Source organism: Pantherophis guttatus, chromosome 1, assembly GCF_059756535.1.
Source record: "Pantherophis guttatus breed Tessera chromosome 1, ASM5975653v1, whole genome shotgun sequence".
NCBI lineage: Eukaryota > Metazoa > Chordata > Lepidosauria > Squamata > Colubridae > Pantherophis > Pantherophis guttatus.
In genome coordinates this window covers 54,571,642-54,589,374 of record NC_142063.1, presented here as the reverse complement: position 1 = coordinate 54,589,374, position 17,733 = coordinate 54,571,642, and the positions used below count along the sequence as shown (strand labels likewise).

Sequence of the window (17,733 nt, the reverse complement as noted above, 5' to 3'; positions counted from 1 at the left end):
ACCCATTGGAAAAGTTAAGTTCTATTTGCTGCTGAATAAGTCTTTGACAACAATTGGCTGTAGAAGGCAATCAAGCTACTTACTTTATCCACCTCAGTGAGATTCTTTGTGGGTACTGCCAAATGGAAAAACCTCATCAGAGGCTCTGATGCCAAAATTCTGAAAATATTTACACCATATTCCCTGACTAGGTGCTAGAGCTCCAGGATGCGCTCTAAACGGTTTAAAGGCAATCCTGTCACGTCCCCTTTATCCCTCTTCTGTGCTCTATATGCCCAGGCTTATCTCCTTTTCTGTTATTTTTCTGTTTCATTAGTTTTGTTTTCCTTGCAGAAAGAAATAATTTTTCTTTCATATCAGTTTCACATGGGGGGTGTGTGTGTTAGTTGTCAGTCAGAGTTACTTGGGCAGGAATCACTATAGCTGATCTTCTACTCCCTAAGAGGATCTTGTGTTATGGAGAAGGATGGTGTTGCTGCAAGGGAAGCAAATAGCAGGGATAGACAAGTAGAGAAATTGTAAGCTTTTGTGTAAACCAGGGCCCCAGGGCTTGTCTGTTCCCCATTACTCTTTTCATCTTCCTTTCATACCATTACTACCTGTATGATCAATGGAAAAGAGACTGGTGATCTCATGAAGCTTGCCTGTATTTCTCTGTTCCTCATTGATTACAGCCAAAATTGGAGAAAATAGTTGAGGCTCCTCTTTTCCTAAATTGTGATTCTGTCTCATTCAGTATGCCTGAGTGCCAGTAGAATTCCAGTAAGGAGGTTTGGCTTCATTATACTAATAGCTGATTAAGTAAGTATGTTGTGCAAACAGGATTAGAAAATATCAGTCTATAATAGAACTGGAGAATAATGTGACTTTATTGCTGGGGTATTATTTTATTTTGTTTATTTATATCCCACCTTTAATTTTACAAATAACTCAAGGCAGCAAACATATCCGACACACCTTCCTTGTCCTATCTCCCCCCCCCCCAACAACAACATTGTGAGGTGAGTTGGACTGAAGGTGAGTGACTGGCACAAGGTCATCTAGCTGGCTTTTATGGCTCAGGTGGGACTAGAACTCAGTCTCTTGCTTTCTATTCTGGTGCCTTAACCACTAAGCCAAATTGGCTCTCCAAGTATGTTAGTTTGACGAAGAAGGAGAAACCCAAACCGACTGCTTTGTAGGAAAACCACCTTAATAGAGCTTTTTGCTTTCCTTAAAACTCATCTGCACATTGTTTGCATAGTTAATTTTAACCTTATAGATTATTTTCCTAGTCTACTTTCTTTTCCTTCCTTTGAACTGAATGTGCTATTTAACTGTGTTTTCAGCATTTCCAGCCAACGGTGACATATTGCACTTGGTTATGCCAAGGCAATAAATAACATGATGCTTTTTACATACATTTCCTTAGGAGATGGCTGTTGTGTAAAGGTGTCACCATGCTAATATTTGGAATTGATAGTAAATGTGTATTTTTTATTTCTCTTGCTTAGAAGCTGCCCTGAAATCCCTTTTGTATTAAGGAGTTCTAAAAATAAATAATTAGTTCTTAAGTAAATTTCAGGAAAACAAAGTTAGCACCTTGAATGGTTTAGTATGATTATTTTACTACTTATATCTAATATTTTTTTTCTCATAGTCTTTTTCAGTTCATGCCTTTTTATCCAGTATTCATCATAATACTTGTGTTATTTTTTTCTTCTCTCCCTTAACAGTACGAAATACATTCATTTTCTGTTATATGCCTTTACAGTAGACTGACTTGCGGCTACATGAAATATAAGTACAAGAAAGAAGAAGAACTAGCCTTTGTGGGCTAGAGATATTAACAAATTTCAAGGGCATTTGCCCACATTTATCCCACTTATGTCACCTGTTAAAACAGGTTAACGGTGTCTAATTAACCGCTGAACATTGTCATCCTGCATGAATTTAGTATCCTGGCTCTTCTTGAAGCTTAGCTATTTTATCTCCATTAAATCTTTTCAGTATTCCATTAAATAGGAATAAAATGTTTTAACAAAGAGGATGTCTACATTAATGCTGTCTTTCACCCTTCAGCACTTAACCTCTGAGATATAGCATTTACAGTATGGAGAATTGCTGCTTCACTCCAAACCTAGAAAACTGCTTAGTGGTGAGAGAAGTAAAATCTGAATATCTGTTGTATACATAGGTGTATAGGAAAGCTGCTTCCATTTCAAACATTTGTCCTATAGTACGTATCTGAAAAAGGAGGAATTCTATAGATATATCTACAATATATTTATTCTTTTATCCAACATTTCAGGACAAACCATGGCATAGCTTTCTCTCTTTTTAATAATTCTCCTGGTTACAGGTAGTCCTCGACTTACAACCACAATTGAATCCAAAATTTCTATTGTTAAGTGAGACATTTGTTAAGTGAGTTTTGCCCCATTTTACAACTATTCTTGCCACAGTTGTTAAGTGAATCACTGCAGTTGTTAAGTTAGTAACAAGGTTGTTAAGTGAATCCGGCTTCCCCATTGGCTTTGCTTCTTAGAAGGTCACAAAAGGTGATCACATGACCTCGGGACACTGCAACTGTTATAAATATGAACCAGTTGCCAAACATCTGCATTTTGAACAAGTGACTATGGGAATGCTCATAGTGTCATAAGTGTGAAAAATGGTCATAATTCATTTTTTGCAGTGCCATTGTAACTTTGAATGGTCACTAAATGAACTGGACTATCTGTATTTTCTTTATGAAATAGATATGATATAAACATAACAACCATTATATCTTGGTTGATTTATAAAACAATTTTTGTAGATTCTAATCCATATTAAGATTAATCAAAAGGCTGAATAGAGGATATAAGCTTTTGAGTTCTCTGAAACTCTTAGAGAAGGTGTGGGGAGTTAACTCTAGTCTGAACAGATTGAGAGTTATACCTTCCTATGTCTGTCTGCCATCAGAACACATACCACTTGTGAGGGAAGGAATTTACATACATGACATTAGAATCAGAGTACTCCATAATTAGATTTGATAGCTTTTGAATCATAGTTGTGCAAATTATTCAAAAGCGATACATCACAAAATATATATGTGAGAGCAGACTCGCATACTCCCTCAAGCAAACAACTGTATTTTCATGGAGGCTTGCAAAGAGGTTTTGTAGGATATCCCTAGTTGTTTGTGTGTCTATGCTCAGTTCTTATGTTTCACACTTTTAACTGATCTGCAAGAAGTACTTTTCATTTGGGGACAAACATCTGGGCCCTCTGGAATGAGCTGCCCCTAGAGCTCCGTCTTAGCCCTGACCTGCGTACTTTTCGCCGTGGCCTTAAGACCCTCCTGTTCCAGCAAGCCGGACTGGCCTAATTTGAATTTTATTATGGGTGTATGTGTGTGTTAAATCTGCGGGCCAATTTTATATATTGATTTTAATTTGGTTTTAAATTTTATAAATCTATGTGTTTTAATATGGCTGTATACCGCCCTGAGTCCTTCGGGAGAAGGGCGGGATAGAAATCTAATAAACTTGAAACTTGAAACTTGACAGGCTTCAGATAATCACACAAGATTTCTAAAAAGTTGTGTCTATTTAAAATTTAAGGGAAGAAGCCTTTATTCACACTAACATGCTTTGTAAAGGACTGATTTCAAACTTTTTGTACCATTCTCCTACTTTTCTCTCTCTCTTGTGTGCATGTGAGAATCACTGTCTTTGCCAAACTGACTCATAGATGACTGTATAAATTGTTTATATTTGTTTGTTTGATTGAATACTGCATTTGAGGTGATGTATACTTTCTGTGATAGTCTTCAACTTACAACCATTTGTTTAATGATGGTTCAGAGATATAAAGGTGTTGATAAATGTAATTTATGACCTGTCTGCAAAGTTACAATGGTCTTACCATCTCTCTAGTCACACAATTGCAATTTGGGGGCTTGTCAACTGGCTCACATTTACAATGGTTCAGCATCCTATAGGCACATTGCATGTGACTTACCACATGACCCTTTTTTTGGCCGGAAGGAGTAATGAGTCACAAGGCAGCTGACACCAGCAAGTATTACCTTGGCTGTTGAGTACAGGGAGAAAGATAAGTATCGGGACAAGATGTTTGCTTCAAAATGTGTTGAGTACCAAATTCAATGAATTTTTAAGCAGTCAAGTACCATGGCACCACTGTAACTAGAACCTACTACAAAACTTAAGGTTTAAATATATATATCTGAATGTTAACATTTTAAATTATTTTCTATTTTATTAGATTTATTTTGGACCTATTTGTGCATGAGTTCAAGCCAATGTATGTAGTGTTCCCTCCTAATTTTCTCTACAACAAACAACCTGTGAGATTAACTGGATTGAAAGAGAGTGGCTGACTCAAAGATGCCCAGGAAACTTCTCTCTGCTCCTGGCATAATGCCTTAACTACTACCCAGCATTAGCTCCCCTCCTTCCACTCTTTTTGAAACAGAAATAAAAAAATTATTGGATTTTGCTAAGCATTAGTATTTACCGTTTGTTAAATCAAACTTCGAAGAAGGCTTGCTTACAGTTTCTTCATTACTACTTCCTGATGTATCGCTGCTAGTTTTATCCTATCATCTTTTCTTTTTTGTAATCACTGTCATCTGACTCTTCTTCAGATTCCTAACTGGGTGTATTTGTATCTTCTGACATCAACAGCACATCCTGTAGCACCAGCTCCCCTAGTAAGAATCGTGGCATAGTAAAACTTCCAGTATGCAAAACTGAAATGTCTTAGTCTAATACCAAATTATTTGAACCAAAACATGAAAAGTTTGCACTATTTGTAATAATTGAAAATGAAGGCTGCTTTTTTAAAAATGAGAATGAGACAATTTCCACAGTCTTAAAGAAATAGGCATTATCTCTGAAATTTTCAGTGATCTCTTTTTTGTAAAAGCAGAACATGTGGTGGTAGGGTACAGCCTTATTATGTACCTTGTCATGCTGTGCTCTTTGCTCCAGGGAGTGGAAAAAGAGTATTTCCCAATGTGCAGAGTTAAAAAACTTCATCTTGTGAAACAGTCAAAGCAATCAGCAAGTGATGGAGTATCTGTTAAAAAGAAACCTGACATTTAATTAACTTTTCAAAGTGCTGGTTCAGCAACCTCTATGTTCTACATTTTGAATATTGAACAAGGACTCCTAATCGGATCTGAATTAGTTCTGGGCTTGCTGGGGTGGTGAAGAACAAGTGAGTTGTCTGCTATCTTCTTCTGCCCCATCTTCACAATATTATTAAATAATAATAATATGTATTTAATATTCATTTAATAACATTTAAATATTATTAAGAATTGATAGTAATGCAACTAGATTTTGCCTGATCTTCAGGGCATCTAAAATGAGTACTTCCAGGATTATAAGAGATAGCTGGGTTTAATAATAATTGTTTATAATTAAAAGTAGCAGGGCAAAGGTAGGGTTGTATCATAATATTCCTCTGAGAGTTAAAAAAGCTTTATTCTTACATTGCTTTAATTTTGAAAAAATATTCAGAGGCTGCTCTTCATGTAATAGTGTTAAAAAATATCTCCCCAGGACCTATTTTTGTCTCATGGTTCAATGTATTCAATTCAACCTTGAGAGCAATTTCAGATGTTGCAAAAGAGTACTAATAGTGATATTGTGAATAATTTGTGTGTCTTCACTTGATTCTTGTATAAAATGAACTATGAGAATTTTTGCATCTCTTCCATAAAGCTATATATGAATGTAGATCATATGAATGCAGATCCTTGTAGTGAATGTGGGAAAATTCCATTCCAAGAGATTTCACACTAAAAGAGTTAAAGAAAAGTTATTGACATATCAATACAGATGAGTTGAGAAGAAAAACAAACATTGAGGATGTTTTGTGTCAGTTTGTGTTTGATATTTATTTATATTTAATTATTTATTCAAATATATCTTTTAATCTTTTCATTATTGATAACTAACAACTTAAGAGACAAAACATCAGTAAGATGATAAAAATAAGTTATAGAATCAAATACCAATATATATTAACATATTTATTTGCTTATTATTTATTAAATTTCTGTGCTGCCCATCTCATTGATACAGTGCCTCTCTAAAAAAAGAGTAAAACAAAACTGCAGCTGCTGATAAGTACAAATATTCTCTTGAAGACTGGATTTTGTTTGCTTTTTAATGTTTAGTGACATAGAATAAAATAGACAGTGATGATACAATCAGGGTATTTTTTTAAAAAGTTCACCCTATTTAAATAGCTTGCAGTTACTGTATTGGGTCAGGGCTTTCTTAATATCTTCTTTTCGGACTGGAGTCAAGGAATAAAGTTGGGTTTCACCTCAGTGGTGGGATTCAAATTTTTTTTACTACTGGTTCTGTGGTATGGTGGGCATGGCAGAGGAAGGATACTGGAAAGCTCCATTCCCTCCATTCCCTCCGTTCCCTTCAGGGCAAGGTTACTGCAAATCCCCATTTCCTCCCGATCAGCTGGGACTCGGGAGGCAGAGGGGGTGGGGCCAGTCAGAGGTGGTATTTACCGGTTCTCCGAACTACTCAAAATTTCCGCTACCGGTTCTCCAGAACTGGTCAGAACCTGCTGAAACCCACCTCTGTTTCACCTGCTCATGGTTACTTAACCCCAAATAGAAATGGCTAAGAACAAAGCCATAGTCCATAGTGAATCAAATGAAATGTAGTGAATTTGGACAGCCAGCTCAGATCAGATCAAAGCTAGTTGCAGTAAAGTTTGTGTTTTAATTTAATTTGTGGACTCTTCTCCAGGCTGTGTGTTTGGATATATGCTTTTCTATAAGTTCCTGGGCTGGAAGGAACAACTGACAGGGATCAGGTTCTCCATAAAGCAATTATTCATTCTTCTTTCCTTTCCTCTTATTTTTTCCCTCAGATCTATCTAGGTTTTTTATATTGTTAAATGCAATAAAGATTTAAAATTCTTAATGACCAAGTGATATGAAGGAAGGGAATTTCCCAATTATTCCTCTTCTGATAATTCAGTGACAAAGAGGTCACTGATCTGGGATAAAGTAATTGTTAGCAGCACACTTAATCCCCAGGCATTAAAAAGAGAGTACAGGCAGTTGCAGGAGGAAAGTTAGGAGAACCCTTGTGGGAATCATTGGAGATCAAGCCACTATATACCACATTGATCACATCCTACTTGCAAGTTTCCCTTCAGCCAAACAATCTAGGATCTCAGAATTAAAAGCAGGTTTATTAAATTGTTGCCTTCCTCAGCACTAGGGTGATATGAAATATATGATACATGTTTTATCATTTTACTTGTTTCTTCATTACATTTATATCCTGCCTTTTCTTTGTGAGCTTAAGACTGTTCAGTTTCCCCCCACAATGGCAGCTCTGTGACGTAGAGTGATTGTTGTGGCCTGCCAGCTGCCAGCAGAGCTGGCGGCAGACTCGGACGATGAGGAGGTTGGGAGGAACTTGGGCCAGTACTGGAGTCTGGGGAAGGCTCTGATGGATGCTCTGTGTCAGACGCAGAGATAGAGCCAGGGCCATAGGACATTTCCCAGCCACTGGAGAGGCAGCTGCCTTTGGAGGCTGATATGAGTGAGGAGGAAGAACAGCTGGGGCCTGTTCCAGATGGACGTATGCGCAGAGCAGTTAGGAGAAGTGAACAACGGAGGACCAGGAGTCGACTCAGGAAGCAAAGCACATGTGGACACTGAATGGCCCCTCCCTGGCTGGGGAATAAATAAAAGGAAATGGGAGTGGTTGTTGTATGAAACAACAGTTCGTATTTCTGAAGATTTTGCTCATTGTGTTTTGTGCCACAAAGTCTGCTTGCCAGAACTTAATTTGCAGCCTTTCGGCTGGGAGCTCACAGCCTTGCAATTATTGTAAGGAACTGATAAGTCTGTTGCTGCCATTAACTCCTTGAAGGACTATTGCCTGAACTTTTCATTGGGTGAATGCAATTAATTCACAAGAGGTAAATAAAGAGGGTTTTTTTGTGACGAGTCTGTTTCTTGCTTCTGCTAAGGCTGCTAAGGCTGCTAAGGCTGGGTCAGAACAGTGACCAGCTCAATGCTAAAAAAGAAGTTGAAAGAAACAAGAACTGATCTGGCTTCTTTCCTGTACCCTCAATGAATCAAAGATGATCTTTTTATTTGAAAGATGAATAATTTGGAGAAAATGTAGATTTTTTTTCAGATAAATGCATTGAATCAAAATGTACTCCTGAAATAACACTTTGAAAAGTTATTGTGAGCATTGTTTTTTCCATTGTTCAGTGTAGGCCTTTGTTGTCTTTTAGGTCAAAAAAGAAACCTGCAGAACAAGAAGTTGAAGAGTAAGTGACTCCCTCATTGTCTACTATGTTTCCACATAAATGTTAAGAAAAACTGTTTCATTTTCATCCTTTGATCAAAGATAGCTTGAGTTCATATAGTATATGACCCTGGGAAAAGGCACAAGTTGGCAATATGTGCAAAGATCTGTACCTATACATGCTCCAAATCATTTCTTGGAAACTAGATTGCTGTAGAATCTTATGAACTATTTTCTTAAATGCCAAAGGGGAATAGATTAGACTGAAGTCTTATTATCTTCCAAAGAACTTCAACTTAAAATCTGAAGTATTATAAATAATTTAAAATAACAACTGGACATTTGGAAGCCACCCTTTTAAAAAGATGCTTTCATTGCTGATGTTTGTGGATTGGATTTTTACAATGGTTTGTCTGTCTATCTGTTTGTTCATTAAATTTATATGGTTGCCCATGACTCCGGATGAAAGAAAAGTAGCACTGCCAATATTAAATCTCCAACAGATGGCACTACAGATGCAGTAGAAGTTCTGAAGTGTACTTTAGCATCTGTTCTTTCACTTCGATTGGTGAAAATTTGCTGTAAGAAAAAGTTGTGATGCTATTGTTTGTGAAATATTGTGAAATTTCTGTAGTGAGTACTTGTCAGCACATTTTAAGTAGCACACCATCACTGAACGTATGCCTCTTCAAGACTGCTAAATGCAGTTGTTTATGGCAATGTGACTTTGTGAAGCAAATACTGTGTGCATCACAGTGCCAAAAAAATGTGATGGTGAACCAGAAAAAGCTGATTTCTGTGTGTGATTAAGAATGAAGTGCTTGACCTGTGGCAACAACTGTCAAGTTTCACATGAGAAAGTTTGATGAACTGATCTTGGGAAGGCATAGCAAATTGAAAATCTGATCAAATAGAAAATCTGCAAAAGTGTATTTAGTCAGGGCACAGTGACCATAGCAAACACCAAAGAACCAATGAGTAGCCTGTTTTTTAAAACCTCTCCAGATAACAAGAGGATAGGAGATCACCCACATATGCTCTGGGTGTCTGTTCCTTGTGGAGACTCATAGATATTCTGTGAGTTTGAGCAATGGGAGACAAAATGATTAGCCATCTTGCTTGCTACTGCAACAGTGTAGGGCAGTGGTAGGCAAACTTGGCTCTTTCACACTCTGTGGACTTCAATTCCCAGAATTCCTAAGACAGCCAAGCTGTTTTAGGAATTCTGGGAGTTGAAGTCCACAAGTGTGAAAGAGCCAAGTTTGCCTACCACTGGTGTAGGGGAAGGAGTTTGCAGAACCTGGGTGAAGAGTTAAAACAGGAATCAGCCTAGAATGAAAAGTGGAACTACAAATGATAAGCCAAGAGAATGATTTAGAAAAGGACAATTTTTTATTATCCTTTGTTATTGGATTATTGGATATATTAAAGAAAATGGCTGAGGTTTTAAATATTATAGGGGAAATACAAATGGCAAATCAAGAGAATGACTTAGAAAATGTTTTCTTATCAAATCTACAAAAGGAGCTTGTTAAACTCTTGAATTGAAGTCTGGAGCTAATTTCAAGGATATTTTTTCTTGTTCCATTTATTAAAATATCCCTATTTAAGCTAAAATTATGGAGTTGGAGCCATTAATTTTGATTCAGTCTTCAGATATGGTCTTTACTGGAGTCAATGTAATTGTGAAGCACCAAGATTGATATATATGCAAAAAGATATGGAAAGATGCACTCTCTTTTCTAATAATTTGTAGATTTATAGTTCTTTTTAGAGCCAAAAAATGCTATATGGGTTTCTTCAGAGGAAAACTTAAGATGTTGTTTTATACACTTGCCTCTAATGGTGACTTCACTTTGTAATATTTTTCAGTCATCGTCTAAGACAACAGAGCATAGAGGCAGATAATGGAGAAGGTACAAATTTCCCTTTTAATTGAAATTAAGGTATTCTCATGTTTCTGATGCCTTTTTTTGGCTGGAAGGCAGCAAAGAAATTCAGGATATCTTTCTAATGTAATTTGTATGTTATGCATTTTGTTCTATTTGTTTTTGTTTTTGATATCAAAAGTCATTAGAATATTAATGTATATTATTATTTTACAACTTTTTAAATATTTTAATACCCAATTTTTCTTCAATGTATGTTTTTAAGGCAAGCACTTTAATAAATTCTTGTACTCTGCTTCCCCAAATATAAAGTATAAAATACAGTTTAATGAAAAATTAGAGCAGCTAATTGAATTTGGGTATCTTGGTAATCTGCACACTAAAGATGGGAAAATATATGAAAACACTTTAAGATATTCAAATGGTGATAAAAATGTGGGTATTATGGTGAAGAATGAATTTGTTGAAAGAACAAAAATGGCTGATCTTTCTTCTTTTAAACATTTATATAGCCCCATCTTATATTGAACTCTGGGCAGCTATCAATCAACATTTAAAAAATAAATGAATAATAAACCAACATGATACATACATTTATTAAATGCTTAATATTTAATTAAACATTTAAAAAACTGTCACCAAAGTTAACATATAGTCCTTTAGAATCTCTCATCCACCTCACTCTATCTCAGTGCTTTGGAGAAAATCCACATCTTTAGTGCTTTTCAGAAAGCTAGAGGGGTAGAGGCCTACAAACTTCAAGAGAAAAGATTTTTTATAGGGCAGGGGCTACCATGGAAAAGGCATGTTTCCTACTTTCCATAAAATGGCAATGTTTAAGGGAAGGGTCTAGGAGCATGCTCATCCTATCTGATCATGTTAGGACAGGTAGATGTCCTTAGGGGGAGGTGGTCCTTCAGAGAACCTGGCCCCATGCCTACTTTTCTTTTACATGGAAGTAAGACTTTGGTATGTTAAGAGAAACATAAAGGTAAATGTAATGGGAATTGTGTGTTGTAAAATCAAACATAAGGTCAAAAAATTAATGGGAGCTTGATTAGTGGGAATATAAAATGAGTAATTCATATGAAATAACTATATTGATGTAGTTTGATGATAAAAGACAGAATAGATGAATAGCAAACAAATATGAAGTGAAATGAATGGGTGAAATGGAAGGAAGATCAAAAAATTGTAGTTAAATGGACATAGAGGTGAGCTGTAAAGAAGAAAAGACAATATATGAAGTGATATATAGACTTGATAAAATCAAATGAGTTAGAAAGATGAATGATGTTGGTATAAATTATATTTAGCTATATTCTCTGTTCTTATGCTTTCCTTTAAAAAAAATTGCTTACTCTTTCTTATCCCCTTTATTGCATTACACTATTTATCCCAAATTTGTATGTACTGCATGTATATTTGTTACTGCATCTTTTCAATGTATCTGTATCTTTTTGAAAATATTTAAACAAAGAACAATGGCACTAGCTAACCTCATTGTTGTGTATCTATCTTATATCTGACATCTCATTTCTTTCTAGACATTGCTATTGCACTTTTTCATTCAGCTCTAATATAGTTATGAAAATTAGAAACTTCACTTTTAAAAAAAATCCAACAAATTTCCTGAATTCAAATTCTGTTTTAGACATGGGATTCATTCGTAAAGTTTGCATAGATGAAATGGTAGAGTTTAATCAATGCATGTCTTTGTGGTACATGTATATGAATATACTTAACCAATGCACATTGAATGATTAGTGGAATGACTTAAGATTTCTGTCTTGTTTTTATCTTGTTTTTAGACTTAGAGACAGACTAGTTTGCACCACAGGAAGCTATTTTAATAGGATTTAGTAGATGACAACCCTAGGAATAATAAACTCTTGCAAGCAACCAAAATTGTTTAATTCCTAAAAGACAGACCTGGTTGAACCACTTTTGGCCAGGGGCAATTGAGGACTTAATATTGTGTATGTAGCAATCTGGGTGATCTAAGAGAAAAGCGTTTAAGGGTAATTGCTCAATTTTCTATCCATGTCAACAGGGAAAATGGGCAGAAGTGACTGAGCTCAGTTCAATAATAGAGCTGGATGAGATGGGAGATGCCAGGCTAAAATGGGAATTGAAAAAATGCTATCTGTTAAAAAATTTTCACAGAGCAAGGTACTTATTCCAAGCTCAAACTGCTTTATCGGTCTAAAAAAAAATATTAAGTCTTTTAAAATAATCAATTTGCAAGAAGTTGGTATCCTATTCTTTGGAAATTTTTTATTTCTTCACTTTTCTTGATTTACTAAGAACAAATGAGTATAGTTATAGTTGTGCAATATCATCATTACTAACTTAATTAAGATCTTCATTCTGAGTGCAATTATATCCTGCTATTCATTAGGACTTTATTTTATTTGTTAAGTTCTTCATTAAGAACATAAGCAGTGCCCTGCTGAATCAGACCCTTGGCTCTTTTAGTTCAGCAGTCTCTTCTCACAGTGGCCTAACTGACTGCACAAGGAAGTCTACCGATTTCCAAGCAGAAGGACTTCAGAGGCAATCACACTTCCATTAAAGCTAAGCATCTCATGGAAGCAAATTCCAAAGCTTAGCTACAGGTTGTATATATAGAAAAACCTTTTGTCTGTCCTGATTCTTCCAGTATTCAGTTTTATTATTTGAACTCTGGTTCTAGTATTTTGGGAAAAGAAAAACAGCTTATCCTTTTCCACTTGATTTACACTTTTACACTTTTGTACAATTTTGTACACTTCAATCATATCCTCCTCATTCACCTCCTTTCTAAATTAAAGACTAGCTAGACTTCTAGACTAGCTCTGTTTATGGGAAATACAGCTCGGAAATTAACTATACAATAAAAAAACAGAAATTATGCTCTTTTGCATTTGATTGTCCTGACCAGGTCAACCTAATTGCATAATTTCAGTGTTACTTGTTGCTACAAATGGAACCTAATTGCTGAACAGGTAGTCCTTACAACAGTTCATTTAGTGACCATTCAAAGTAACAATGGCACTGAAAAAAGTGACATATGATGATTTTTCACACTTATTGTCAGGGTTCCAAGTAACACCCCCAACGAAAGAAGACTCCGAGGCTTGAGTTTCCTCAAAGTTTCATTTTATTAGAGATGTCATATTGGCACATGTGGGAAAACCTGAATCTGAAAACTTCCAGGGTTTCCCCACCCAAAGGAAAGTTCAAGTCTCTGCCCAGCAGCCACATGTCCATCACACGGCCCATCCCAACTGGAGATGCCTCCCAGTTCCAACCCTCCAGGTGCAGGGCAAGATATCCTTGGCTCCCTGCGAAGGAATGTTATGGCTATATATCACCCTTGCTCCATACAATCCCCCTCCTAGTTTCCCACAGTAATAAATGTGGCAGGCCTGAAACTCCAAGGCAAAAGATGACTTTCAGGCCTGACACTTATGACCATTGCAGCATCCTCATGGTCACATGATTTACATTTGGATGCTTGACAGCTGACTTACATTTTTGATGATAGCAGTGTCCCGGTTTCATGTGATCCCCTTTTGCGACCTTCCGACAAACAAAGTCAATGAGGAAATCAAATTCACTTAACCGTGTTACTAATTTAAGAACTGCAATGATTCACTTAGCAAATGTGGTGAGAAAAGTCGTAAAATGGGGCAAAACTCACTTAACAAATTTCTCACTGAGCAACATAAATTTTGGGCTCAATTGTGGTTGTAAATTGAGAACTACCTGTACCTGAGGACATGGATAAGTTAAAGGCAAAAGCTCTACTCAATCTATCTGACAACTGAGTTGAGAGAAAGTATTTTTTGTCTTTGTATATAGTCTGGTATATATGTGTTTTATTTATATATATGATTTAAAGAGGATTTTAAATCAGATGCTGCATTGTAGAGTGATTCATTTTTCTTCAGTCTCTATGCCAACTATGTTTCTTACTGAAATTCCTGTTTATTACTCTTTTGAGAAAATTGGATGTGGCCTTCTCACTGATGAGTACTTTACTAATTATTTTGAGATTCACAGTACTTCAATTGATTCTGCCTTAAACAATTAACATGAAATATTATTTTTTTAGCTTTAAACATGAGCATTCAGTGCAGATCAAAATGCTTGCATTATAACTGAGATGTCTTGGCAAATACTAACCACTAAAACTATGGAATATTTATAATTCTAATGGTCAGAGGTGAGGAAAATATGATGCAGTTGCTTAAGAAGGACATTGTAGATTGGATAAAATGAAGATTGGAAGGAGAAAGTGTGAGAAGTTTTATATCAAAATACACTTTGTTCTTTATAGTGTTTCCATCTTTCCTTAAAACATTAACAGAATCCACAATGGACTAAGAATCAGTGTCTTCACTAGATAATATGCTGAAACCAAGTTAATCAACTAAAAATAGCAAATGGCAGAAAATCTTTTACTCAAACTTCCTTAAATCCCCCCAAGTTACCCAGACTTAATCCACATATCAAAGATTAAGGTCTGCAAACACAAATAGAGTTAATTAAATTAGGTCTCCCAGCAGAACTGCATGTTCACAAGAATAAACATCATAGACATACCTAAACATGTCCCTCAAGTGTCACCCTAGAATCAGCACCTAGACACTTCCACATCCAGGACAAACCTCCCTATATAACTCTGTCATTGTACCCCATTTCTCTGCAGCTGCCCTTAAAGGCAAACACTTTGCTTTTAGGAATAAATATTTCTTCTTTCCTTACAGCTGTCTTGATCTCATTTTTGTTTATATTTGCACAATCACAGCTTGAGTTGAAACCCCAAATTATTCTTCTAACAGAAGGAACAAATTAAAAATGATTATTTTAAGTTTTAATTTAACTTAGTATTTTATGCAGGTCTGATAATATGATAGATTTGCACTTCAGTCAAACAGTTGCTAGAGAGTAAAATTATTATAGATGAGCAAAGAAAATATTTATAAAAATTACCAATTTCTATGGCAAGCTTGATTGGCAGTCAGTAAGTATGGCAGCAAGGAGGCATCTAAAATGTTTATTTCTGAATTTTTTTAATGCTTTTTTTAAAAAATTACACTTTATGACTCTGGAAATAAATGGTTAAAACAGTATGCAATAATGTGCATCATTTGTGTAAAGGTGTTGGATAATGGTAAGTGCATGTGTTTTGAAATGTTTGATATTTTCATGCCAAAATTCTGAAAAACAGTACATTGTCATATTGTAGCTGTGATTGTTGAGTCCTTAAGTGTGGTTGATGGACTAAGTTTATCTAAAAGACCCTTTAAGAAAAGCTCTTGAAATATGATTACAGAACTGAGGTGCCATCATTTGAAAGTGCCTAAGGCAAGTTCCTTTGAAAATTGCAGCTGTAGAGGGACAGCAAGAGAACTGCACAGCCCTTAATTGTAGTGTTTTTCCCTCAGGATTTGCTCCCCCCATCAATTTCTCATCTGATAGCAGCACGAAAGAAAGCAGCAATTGGAGTCCTTGTCTGAATTATGAAAATCTGATTCTGAGTGACTGTGATCAGTCCCAGTGGCTGTCAGCTATAACGGCTTCATGTGCAATGAAGGGGCTTCTGAGAAGTTTCTGGATATGAAAATGTCATGAATTCTACTAATCATATATATGTATAAAATCATACATATTCACAGTAAGAAATCTAACATAAAGAAATTCAGTTTGTCTTATTTTTTTCCACTCAATTATGAAAAGGATTAAATAAAACAGATATATCTGTGCTCTAACAGTATTGAATAAGATATTTATGAGAAATTCCTTTTTGATCATATATTTAAGTAGTCCTCATTAATGTAACTGAATAGTATAATAATACAGAGTTTCTGTTTTCTTTCCGTTCCTACTTAGGGAATATATGACTATAGCTCAACACAACTATGCATAAATAGGCACTAGTATTATTTAATATTATTTAGTTTTGGTAGTTTTAACAGAATCATGATGATAATCATTATTTATTTTAGAAACATTTTAGAGCTTTATAATTACCGGTATTACTTTTAATGTAGTAATACTTTAGCTTTTTCTATATGACTTACAGTTTTTCCTACGAATTCACATTCTGAATTTTGAACATATTCTATCCAATAAAGATTTTTTACTGTGCTTTCTACGCCATCTCTGTTACTTGCATTTACCGTCAGAAGCTTTTCTCAGGTACACTGCATTGAAGAGAAGTTTTCCTCAGGTAGGCTACACTGCTTTGCAGTTGCATTTTTTTGACTGTAAAAGAATGATACATAGTAGAAATACTAAAACTTATGCTTCTATTAATATTTATCAAAATAAAAACTGATCCGAATTTTGATATTATATTATCTTGTCAGTGGTGTAACATTATGAACAAGATGTTTTAACCACATAATAAAATTAATGTAATTTAAATGAGTATTATTTTTGGTTTTTAATTAAACGTTTTTGACTTTGGTTGCTGCTGCTTTTTAAAAATTGTTTTGTTCTTGTAGAGGAGAACATTTGAAGTCCCCAGGATAAAACAAGTTCTTAGTAGTTCTTATAACCTCCTAACTAATAGTTTTCCTCAATTCAATTATTTCCTTTACCAAGCAGCATTCTTAAGCAGCATATTCAATTATAAAACTGCATTCTGCGTTTTATAATTGAGTAGTTGTAGGAAATTTCCATCTGCAAAATGTATATTGTAGAAAAATTAGAATATTGTTCTCTGGTATTCTTAATGTAGGAATTGTAAGGCTCAGTTCTCCTGCATTACTTACAGCTAGTGTACAATTAAATCTAAAATCTGTTCTGTAGGAAGCAATAATGTGTGGCATCTACAGATGTCATTTTTGTATTATGCCCTGAGGCAACATTGAAAGAATTAATAGGAAGACAACTGAATCGCCTTGCTTTTTTTAAACTTTGCAGTCTGTTAACATTTCAGGGTAGAATCACCACTATTGGCACATGGCCAATAATTAATCCTTATATTGTTATATTAAGCCAAGGAATATTGTTTGGCTGAAACCATTTTATCTAGCTGGTTTCTCAAATATGAGGTTTTATTATTTTGCAGCTATTAAATTGTTTAATACAGCACAATTTACATACTCAGTTGGTTTTTCTTTTTCATCATTTTGTAAGTAATTTTATAATTGCATAATTAATTAAATGTAACATTTGCTATTCAGTTCAAAGAGTAAATGACCAATTTTACATATATTATTTGTATTTGTAAGCTCAAAAATTGTACATATAAAATAACTGTTTCATTTCTGGTAACTGTCCACATATTATTTTGATGTATTTTCCCTTCCTAGATATATAAATATATTTCCATGATTTATGCCTCTGCAAATATTAATTTGAATTAATGCTTAGTTTAAAAATTTATATATTATTCCCTCTGTACTTTAAATATTTTAAATACTTTAAATGGTAACATAGTTTATTCAATAGAAACCTTGGGACAACGTATATTTTTGTCTTCTTATTTTCCTATAAAGATTTTTCTATACCAAATTTCCCTTTAAAAATGTTACTCTGTTGAAAAG

At 34.9% G+C, this 17,733-nt stretch overlaps 1 protein-coding gene across 1 annotated transcript in view; it reads left to right on the top strand.

Moving 5' to 3' along the window:
* The window catches only part of IFT43 (intraflagellar transport 43), a 62,316-nt gene that overhangs the window by 24,711 nt on the left and 19,872 nt on the right, over window positions 1–17,733 (top strand). The window contains exons 4-5 of the mRNA XM_034418162.3: window positions 8,287–8,322; window positions 10,173–10,216. Coding sequence (XP_034274053.1) covers window positions 8,287–8,322; window positions 10,173–10,216 — 80 coding nt within the window. The remainder of the gene's footprint in view (window positions 1–8,286; window positions 8,323–10,172; window positions 10,217–17,733) is intronic.